We start from the raw sequence: 9984 nt of genomic DNA on the forward strand, positions 1-9984 counted from the left end.
CCACCAGTGCCCCCAGCACCACCAGCACCACCAGCGCCACCAGTACAACCATGACCAGTGCCCCCAGCACCACCAGTCCCACCAGTGTCACCAGTGTGAGCATGCCCCCAGTCCCACCAGTGCCCCCAGTGCCACCAGAGCCACCAGTACGACCATGACCAGTGTCCCCAGCGCCCCCAGTCCCACCAGTGCCACCAGTGCCACCAGTGTGAGCGTGCCCCCAGTCCCACCAGCACCACCAGTGCCACCAGTACAACCATGACCAGTGCCCCCAGCACCACCAGTCCCACCAGTGTCACCAGTGTGAGCATGCCCCCAGTCCCACCAGTGCCCCCAGTGCCCCCAGTGCCACCAGTACGACCATGACCAGTGTCCCCAGCGCCCCCAGTCCCACCAGTGCCACCAGTGCCACCAGTGTGAGCGTGCCCCCAGTCCCACCAGCACCACCAGTGCCACCAGTACGACCATGACCAGTGCCCCCAGTGCCCCCAGTCCCACCAGTGCCCCCAGCGCCCCCAGTACGAGCAGGACCAGCGCCCCCAGCGCCCCCTCCCCTCCCCCTCCCCCCGCCAAGGCCCGGGGCCGCCGCCGCCCCCCCCCCCCCTCCCCTCCCCTCCCCTCCCCCCCCCACCCCCCCCCCCCCCTCCCCCCCCCGGGGGCGGTACCTGGAAGATGAAGCTGCTCCAGTTGCCGGGGTCCATGGCGCTGGCGGCGATGGCGGCGATGGCGGCACCGGGGCCGCGGGTGGGGGAGGGGCGGGGGGGGGAGGGGCGCGGGTGGGGGAGGGGCGGGGGCGGGGGGGGTCGCGCGGAAGGAGCCGAGAGCAGAAGCGGGGGGGGGGGGGGAGGGAAGGGGAGGGGGAGGGAGGGAGGGAGGGAGGGAGGGAGGGGGAGGGGCGGGGGGGCAGCGCGAGGGCGGCGGCGGACGGCGCGGATTGGCCCCCGCCCGGCGCGCGCGCGCCCCCGCGGCGGGCGCTGATTGGGCGGCGGCGGCGGGAGGCCCTCCTTCCCGCGCGCACAAAATGGCCGCCGCCTTCCCTCACCCCCCCCCCTCCACCCCCCACCACCCCCCCGCTTCCCATTGGCTGCCGGCCCGCGTGACGCAGGCGGCCCCGCCCACACCCCCCCCCCCCCTTTCACCGCCCAATCAGGGGCGGGGGCGCCGCCATGTTGGGCAGGCGGCCGCCGCGCGTGCGCCCGCCCCGTTGCCACGGCGACCGCCCCCCCCCCCCCCCCCCGCCTATGACTGGCTGAGCCCGGCGGGAGGTGCGAAAGCCTCCGCCCCGCCCCGCCGGTGACCACGCCCCCTTCGATTAACCACGCCCCCTCAAGACCGCCCGGTCTCCCTTAACCACGCCCCCTCCCCGCTTAACCCCGCCCCTTCCCCGCCTCACCCTGCTCGTCCCCTCGTGACCACGCCCCCTCATCGCTTAGCCCCGCCCACCCCCAAATAACCACGCCTGCTCTGGACAAAACCACGCCCCCTAAACCGCGCCCCGCTTAACCCCGCCCACCTCCTCATAACACGCCCCCGCCGTCGCGTAGCCACGCCCACCTCACAACCACGCCCCTCCCCATACAACCACGCCCTGATTAACCCCGCCCCCTCAAGACCGCCCGGTCTCCCTTAACCACGCCCCCTCCCCTCTTAACCCCGCCCCTTCCCCGCCTCACCCTGCTCGTCCCCTCGTGACCACGCCCCCTCATCGCTTAGCCCCGCCCACCCCCAAATAACCACGCCTGCTCTGGACAAAACCACGCCCCCTAAACCGCGCCCCGCTTAACCCCGCCCACCTCCTCATAACACGCCCCCGCCGTCGCGTAGCCACGCCCACCTCACAACCACGCCCCTCCCCATACAACCACGCCCTGATTAACCCCGCCCATCGCCTCGCTTAACCACGCCCCCTCCCCTCTTAACCCCTCCTGCTCCTCTTAACCACACCCCCTTCCCATAACACCGCCCCCTCATTGTAGCCACGCCCCCTCCGATTAACCACGCCCCCTAGCAGATTTAACCCCGCCCACCTCCCCATAACCACACCCATCTCCTCATAACCACGCCCCCTTTCTGCTTAACCACGCCCCCAGAAACCCTTGCTCCTCGTAGCCACGCCCCCCACAACCACGCCCCCTCCCTGCTTAACCCCGCCCATCTCCTTATAACCCAACGTGCCTCTTAGCCACGCCCCCTCCTCATAACCCCATACCGCCTTGTAACCACGCCCCCTCCCCTCATAACCACCCCCCTCCCCTCATAACCACGCCCCTCCCCTCATAACCACGCCCCCCTCATACCCGCACACCACCTTGTAACCACGCCCCCTCCCTCATAACCACCCCCCTCCCCTCATAACCACGCCCCTCCCCTCATAACCGCGCCCCCCTCATACCCGCACACCACCTTGTAACCACGCCCCCTCCCTCATAACCACGCCCCTCCCCTCATAACCACGCCCCTCCCCTCATAACCACGCCCCCTCATACCCGCACACCACCTTGTAACCACGCCCCCTCCCCTCATAACCACGCCCCCTCCCGGCAAACCACGCCCCCCCGTAGCGCCCCCCCCCCCCCCCCCGTCTCCTCAGCGCCTTCCCGCCATTTTGCGGCGGGGGGGGCGCCCGCCATTTTGTGGCCTGAGGCAGCGGCGGCCCCCCCTCGCCTTTCCCGCCTCCCTGCCCGCTCCCAGGTAAAAACCAAGGGGGGGGGGGGGGTCGGGGGTCCCCCCAAAAGGGGGGGGAGGGGAGGGATTGGGGTGCCCCCCACCCCAAAAAAGCACACCCCCCCCCCCCCCCCCCACACCCCCCCGGGCAAGGAAGGCCCCGGGGGCGGGGCTGATGGGGTTTATTGGGGTTCGGGGGGGGGGGGGGGGTGGGGGGGGCTGGGGGGGGGGTGGGGGGCCCGGGGGGGGTTTGGGGGGTCGGAGAGGATTTTGGGGGGTCTGAGGGGTTTGGGGGGGGGTCCCAGGGGGGGTGGGGGGGGTCTGAGGGGATCTCAAGGGGTTTTGGGGGGTCTCAGGGGTTTGGGGGGTCTCAAGTTTTTGGGGGCTCCCGGGGGGGTCTCAGTTTTTTGGGGGGGCCTGGGGGGGTTTGGGGAGGGGGGGGTCTCAGGGGGTCCCGGGGGTTTTGGAGGGGTCCCTGGGGGGGGGGGGTCTCACGGATTTGGGGGTCCCTGGGGGTCTCAGGGGGTGTTGGGAAGGGGGGGGGTCAGGTTTTTGGGGGGGGTCCCTGGGGGTCTCAGGGGGGTGTTGGGAAGGGGGGGGGGGGTGTCAGGTTTTTGGGGGGGTCCCTGGGGGTCTCAGGGGGTGTTGGGAAGGGGGGGGGTCAGGTTTTTGGGGGGGGGGTCCCTGGGGGTCTCAGGGGGGTGTTGGGAAGGGGGGGTGTCAGGTTTTTGGGGGGTCCCTGGGGGTCTCAGGGGGGTGTTGGGAAGGGGGGGGGGGTGTCAGGTTTTTGGGGGGGTCCCTGGGGGTCTCAGGGGGTGTTGGGGGGGGGGGGTGTCAGGTTTTGGGGGGGGGGGGGGGGGGGGCAGGGGGTTGGGGGGGGGACGGACGTCAGGGGCGTCGCAGGAGGCGTCGCCGCAGCTCGCGGGCGAGGAGCCCCCTCTCCCTGCGGGCGGCCTGCAGCACCCCCCGGTTCTCCTCCGCCCGCCGCGCCAGGTACGCCAGCGTCGCCTCCGCCGCCCCGTACGGCACCGACTTGTACACCGCGTACCCCGCCGCCCCTGCGCCGCGCACGTCACCCGGGGCCGGGGGGCACCCCCAAACCTCCCCCCCCCCTCCCCGGGAGGGGGCGAGGGGCACCCCAAAACCCCACCCCCCCCGCGGGGCGAGGGGCGCGCACCCAAGGTGAGGGAGACGTGGTCGCACATCCCCAGCAGCTGCCCGAAGCAGACGCCGCCATCTTGGCGGGCGATGCCCAGCTCCTCCATCCTGCCGACAAAAGGGGGGGGGAGGGGCGCCCCGTCAAACTGGGGGGGACGGCCGGAAACTTTGGGGGGTTTCCTTCAAATTCAGAGTGAAATCCTTAAAATTTGGGGGGGTTCCTTCAAATTGAGAGTGAAATCCTTGAAATTTGGGGGGTTTCCTTCAAATTGAGAGTGAAATCCTTGAAATTTGGGGGGTTCCTTCAAATTGAGAGTGAAATCCTTAAAATTTGGGGGGTTCCTTCAAATTTAGAGTGAAATCCTTGAAATTTGGGGGGTTTTCTTCAAATTGAGAGTGAAATCCTTGAAATTTGGGGGGTTTCCTTCAAATTGAGAGTGAAATCCTTGAAATTTGGGGGGTTTTCTTCAACTTGAGAGTGAAATCCTTGAAATTTGGGGGGTTTCCTTCAAATTGAGAGTGAAATCCTTGAAATTTGGGGGGTTTCCTTCAAATTGAGAGTGAAATCCTTGAAATTTGGGGGGTTCCTTCAAATTGAGAGTGAAATCCTTGAAATTTGGGGGGGTTCCTTCAAATTGAGAGTGAAATCCTTGAAATTTGGGGGGGTTCCTTCAAATTGAGAGTGAAATCCTTGAAATTTGGGGGGTTTCCTTCAAATTGAGAGTGAAATCCTTGAAATTTGGGGGGTTCCTTCAAATTGAGAGTGAAATCCTTGAAATTTGGGGGGGTTCCTTCAAATTGAGAGTGAAATCCTTGAAATTTGGGGGGGTTCCTTCAAATTGAGAGTGAAATCCTTGAAATTTGGGGGGTTTTCTTCAACTTGAGAGTGAAATCCTTGAAATTTGGGGGGTTTCCTTCAAATTGAGAGTGAAATCCTTAAAATTTGGGGGGTTCCTTCAAATTTAGAGTGAAATCCTTGAAATTTGGGGGGTTTCCTTCAAATTGAGAGTGAAATCCTTGAAATTTGGGGGGGTTCCTTCAAATTGAGAGTGAAATCCTTGAAATTTGGGGGGGTTCCTTCAAATTGAGAGTGAAATCCTTGAAATTTGGGGGGTTCCTTCAAATTTAGAGTGAAATCCTTGAAATTTGGGGGGTTTCCTTCAAATTGAGAGTGAAATCCTTAAAATTTGGGGGGTTCCTTCAAATTGAGAGTGAAATCCTTGAAATTTGGGGGGTTTCCTTCAAATTGAGAGTGAAATCCTTAAAATTTGGGGGTTTTCCTTAAAATTCAGAGTGAAACCCTTAAAATTTCGGGTGCCCCCCTAAAAATTCGGGTGCCACTCCTAAAATTTCAGGTGAAACGCTTAGAATTTCAGTTGCCTCCCTCCAAATTTGGCTGCCCCCTTAAAATTTCGGGTGCCACTCCTAAAATTTCAGGTGAAACGCTTAAAATTTCGGTTGCCCCCCTCTAAATTCGGGTGCCCCTCTTAAAATTTCGGGTGCCACCCTTAAATTTCGGGGCAAAATGCTTAAAATTTTGCTTGCCACTCCTAAAATTTGGGGTGAAATTCTCAAAATTTCAGGTGCCACTCCTAAAATTTGGAATGAAGCGCTTGCTTAAAATTTCGGTTGCCCCCCTCCAAATTCGGGTGCCCCTCTTGAAATTTAGCGTGCCATTCTTAAAATTTAGGGTGCCCCTCTTAAAATTTCAGTTGCCACTCCTAATATTTGGGGTGAAACGCTTAAAATTTCGGCTGCCCCCCTCCGAATTTGGGTGCCACCCTTAAAATTTGGGGCGAAATCCTTAAAATTTTGGTTGCCACTCCCGAAATTTGGGGCGGAATTCTCAAAATTTTGGTTGCCACTCCTAAAATTTGGGGCGAAATTCTCAAAATTTTGGGCGCCACCCCTAAAATCTTAAAATTTGGGCGCCACCCCTTAAAATTTCGGCGGCCCCCCTCCGAATTCGGTGGCCCCCCTCGGAATTCGGGCGCCCCCTCCCCCCCTTACCTGCGGGCGGCCTGCAGCACCGAGGCCTCGTTGTGGGTGGCCACCATCAGCCCCACGGCCGCCCCCTCCCGCGCCGCCAGCGCCAGCGCCAGCTCCAGGCACTCGCCGTAGCTGCCGGACAAAATGGCGGCCGGGCGTGGCGCCGCCGCCGCCGCCGCCGCCCCCAAACCCCCGTGATTCGCCCCCAAAATGTCACCTGCGGTGGGTGGCGGCCAGGGTGGGGTGCAGGGGGTCGGGGTGCCCCCCGCCGCGCGCCCGCCGCCGCTCCGCCTCCAGGTAGGCGCCGCGCACCAGCTTCACCCCGAAGCACAGGCCCCGCCCCCGCGCCGCCGCCGCGTCCGCCGCCAGCCGCTCCTTCCCGTCCTGCGGCGCCGCGACGGCCGTCACGGCGGCCGTCGCCGCGCCGCCAACCGCTCCCCTCCCGTCCTACGGCCGCCGCCGGGGCGGCCGCGATGGCGCCGCGCCGCCGCCAACCGCTCCCTCCCATCGCACGGCGACGCGCCGGCCATCATGGCGGCCGTGATGGCGCCGCCAACCGCTCCCTCCCATCCTACGGTGCTGCGACAACCGTCATGGCGGCCATGATGGCGCCACGCCGCTGCCCACTGCTCCCTCCCGCCCTACGGCGCCGCAACGGCCATCATGGCCGCCACAATGGCGCTGCCAACCGCTCCTCCCCATCCTACGGCGCCACGACAGCCATCGTGGCGGCCATGATGGCGCCGCGCCGCCGCCCACCGCTCCCTCCTGTCCTACGGCGCCGTGACGGCCATCATGGCGGCCATGATGGCGCCGCCAACCGCTCCCTCCTGCCCTACAGCGCCGCGACAGCCATCGTGGCGGCCATGATGGCGCCGCGCCGCCGCCCACCGCTCCCTCCTGTCCTACGGCGCCGCGACGGCCATCATGGCCGCCACGATGGCGCCGCCAACCGCTCCCTCCCGCCCTACGGCGCCGCGACAGCCATCGTGGCGGCCATGATGGCGCCGCGCCGCCGCCAACCGCTCCCTCCTGTCCTACGGCGCCGCGACGGCCATCATGGCGGCCACGACGGCGCCGCGCCGTTACCCGCAGGTAGGCCTGGTAGGTGTTCCACACCCACGGCGCCGCCCGGTTGTGCCGCGTCATCAACGCCAGCGTCGCCAAGCTCAAGGCCGGGTTGACGCAGCTCTGCTCCGCGTCCACCAGCACCTGCACGCCGCGCCGCGCCGCGCGCTGCCGGCGAGGCCACGCCCGGTCAGTCACGGCGCCGCCGCCGCCGCGCCGCCGCCGCGCCCGCGCCGCCTCACCTCGGCGACGTCATCCAGGCGCCGCAGCGCCAGCCCCAGGTGCCGGTTCTCCGCCGGCGTCAGGCAGGGGAAGGCGGCCGCCTGCCGCCATTTTGAAGCGCCGTCAGCGCGCCAAAATGGCGGCCAAAGGGGGGGGGGGGGGGCGGGGTCAAAAAAAGGGGGGGGGCGGGGCCCCGCGCTCACCTCGCCCCCCATCACCGCCGCCACCCGCTCCAGCGTCAGCCCCGCCCCCGGCTCCGCCAGCCGCTGCGACAGCGTCTCCTGCCGGGCGGGCCACCTCGTTTCTCAGGTGGCCACCAAATTTCTTCAGGTGGCCACCAAATTTCTTCAGGTGGCCACCTCGTTTTCTTCGGCGTGGCCGCCCCATTTCTCGGGTGGCCACCCCCTTTTCGAGGTGGCGACCCCATTTTTTTCTCAGTGGCCACCCTATATTTTCGGTGGCCACCCCATCTTTTAGTCGCCCGCCCCGTTTTTTTCAGTGGCCGCCCCATATTTTTAGGTGCCCACCCCCTATTGTAGGTAGCCCGCCCCATTTTTTCTGGTGCCCGCCCCGTATTTTTGGTTGCCCACCCCATATTTGAGTTGTCTGCCCCGTATTTTAGGTAGCCCATCCCGTTTTTCCAGGTGCCCACCTCAATTTTTTGGTCGCCCACCCCATATTTTAGGTAGCCCACCCCATTTTTTTGGTTGCCCACCCCACTTTTTTGGTCGCCCACCCCATATTTTAGGTAGCCCGCCCCATATCTTAGGTAGCCCACCCCATTTTTCTGGTTGCCCACCCCATTTTTTTCGTCGCCCTCCCCATATTTTAGGTCGCCCACCCCATTTTTTTGGTCGCCTACCCCAGTTTTCCAGGTGCCCACCCCACTTTTTTGGTCGCCCACCCCATATTTTAGGTAGCCCACCCCATTTTTTCTGGTGCCCACCCCAATTTTTTGGTCGCCTACCCCATATTTTTGGTTGCCCACCCCATTTCTTCAGGTGCCCACCCCATATTTTAGGTAGCCCGCCACATTTTCCAGGTGCCCACCCCATTTTTTCGGTTGCCCACCCCATATTTTAGGTAGTCCGCCCCATTTTTTTGGTCGCCCACTCCATATTTTAGGTAGCCCACCCCATTTTTTTGGTCGCCCACCCCCTATTTTAGGTAGCCCACCCCATTTTTTCAGTCGCCCCCCCCCCCCCCCGCACTCACGCAGAGGCGGGCGCTCATCATGGCCGTCACCTTCACCTGCATCATGGGGCGGGGCCCGGTGGCGGCCGCCAGCCCCACGCACTCCAGCGCCGCCCGGCGGTTGGCCTCGTACCACCCCTCCCTGCCCCACAGCGCCGCCGGGACGTGGGGCGGGGCCACCGGGCCCCGCCCCCTGCCCCCCCGCGACCCCTCCCCCATCCCTCCGCCCCGTAGCGACCCCCGCCCCCTGCCCCATAGCGCGGCCCCCCTCCCCCATAGCACGCTCCTTTCCCCCACCCCTGCCCCATAGCGCGGCCCCTCCCCCGCCCCCCTGCCCCATAGCGACCCCTCCCCCACTCCTCCTGCCCCATAGCGCGGCCCCTCCCCCACTCCCCTGCCCCATAGCGACCTCCTCCCCCACTCCCCTGCCCCATAGCGACCCCCTGCCCCATAGCGCTCCCCCCTCCCCCACTCCCCTGCCCCATAGCGCCCCACCTACCCGTCCTCCTGCCCCATAGCGCAGTCCCATCCCCCACCCCTGCCCCATAGCGCTCCCCCCTCCCCCACCCCCGCCCCATAGCGCACCCCCCCGCCCCATAGTGCACCCCCACCTACCCCTCCTCCTCCTGCCCCATAGCGCTCCCCCCTCCCCCACTCCTCCTGCTCCATAGCGCGGCCCCTCCCCCACTCTCTGCCCCATAGCGACCCCCTCCCCCACCCCTGCCCCATAGCGCTCCCCCCCGCCCCATAGCACGTCCCCCTCCCCTACAGCACAGTCCCCTCCCCCACCCCTGCCCCACAGCGCTTCCCCATCCCCCACCCCTGCCCCATAGCGCGCCCCCCTCCCCCACCCCTGCCCCATAGCGCGCCCCCCCTCCCCCACCCCTGCCCCATCGCGCGCCCCCCTCTCCCGCCCTCCGCCCCATAGCGCGCCCCCGTCCCCCGCCCTCCGCCCCATAGCGCGCCCCCGTCCCCCGCCCTCCGCCCCATAGCGCGCCCCCATCCCCCGCTCTCCGCCCCATAGCGCGCCCCCGTCCCCCGCCCTCCGCCCCATAGCGCGCCCCCGTCCCCCGCCCTCCGCCCCATAGCGCGCCCCCATCCCCCGCTCTGCCCCATAGCGTGCCCCCGTCCCCCGCCCTCCGCCCCATAGCGCCCCCCCCCCCCCGCGCCCCACCTACCCCTCCTTCTCCTGCCCCACCTCCTCCTCGCAGGGCACGGCCAGCATGGGGCGCAGCCCCACAGCGCGCAGGCGCCGGGCGGCCGCCCCCACCTCGGCGGGGGTCTCGCCCCCCACAAACTGCCCGTAGAAGGTGGCCCGCAGCAGCGCGCCCCACAGCCGGGCTCCCAGCAGCCACCGCGAGGCCGTCAAAATCTATGGGGCGGGGGGGGGGGGGGGGGGGGGGGGCTGAAGCCCCCGCCTCCGCCCCACGGCGCCGCGGGGCGGGCGGGGGTCCTCACCGCGCCGGCGTGCCGCGCCACGGCGGGGAAAGCGCAGAGGCGCAGCACCAGCAGCGCCCGCGCCAGCTCGCCGCCCCGCAGCGAGCGCAGCGCCGCCCCCGCCCCGAAATCCAAGGGGGCCCCGCGCGCCGTGGGGCGCCCCACGGCGTCGCCTTCCCGCCCCATAGCGCGGCGGCGGCGGCGGCGGCGGCGGACGGGCGCAAAGGTCGGGGGGCCGGCGGTTAAATGGCC

At 66.7% G+C, this 9984-nt stretch overlaps 1 protein-coding gene across 1 annotated transcript; it reads right to left on the reverse strand.

Moving 5' to 3' along the window:
• Positions 1-3521: 3521 nt before the first annotated feature.
• Positions 3522-9961, reverse strand: PRODH2 (proline dehydrogenase 2). The gene is made up of 10 exons (XM_087735121.1): positions 9754-9961; positions 9474-9667; positions 8317-8437; positions 7305-7382; positions 7122-7202; positions 6901-7047; positions 6029-6195; positions 5833-5943; positions 3842-3930; positions 3522-3722 (listed from the first exon to the last, which is right to left on the reverse strand). The coding sequence occupies exons 1-10, from the start codon at positions 9916-9918 to the stop codon at positions 3553-3555; spliced, it is 1323 nt and encodes a 440-aa protein (XP_087591247.1). The 5' UTR covers positions 9919-9961; the 3' UTR covers positions 3522-3552.
• Between the last annotated feature and the right edge of the window lie 23 nt (positions 9962-9984).

The sequence above is a fragment of the Nipponia nippon genome, unplaced genomic scaffold (assembly GCF_047370975.1).
Source record: "Nipponia nippon isolate SJK-2023a ecotype South Korea unplaced genomic scaffold, ASM4737097v1 scaffold_52, whole genome shotgun sequence".
Classification (NCBI taxonomy): domain Eukaryota; kingdom Metazoa; phylum Chordata; class Aves; order Pelecaniformes; family Threskiornithidae; genus Nipponia; species Nipponia nippon.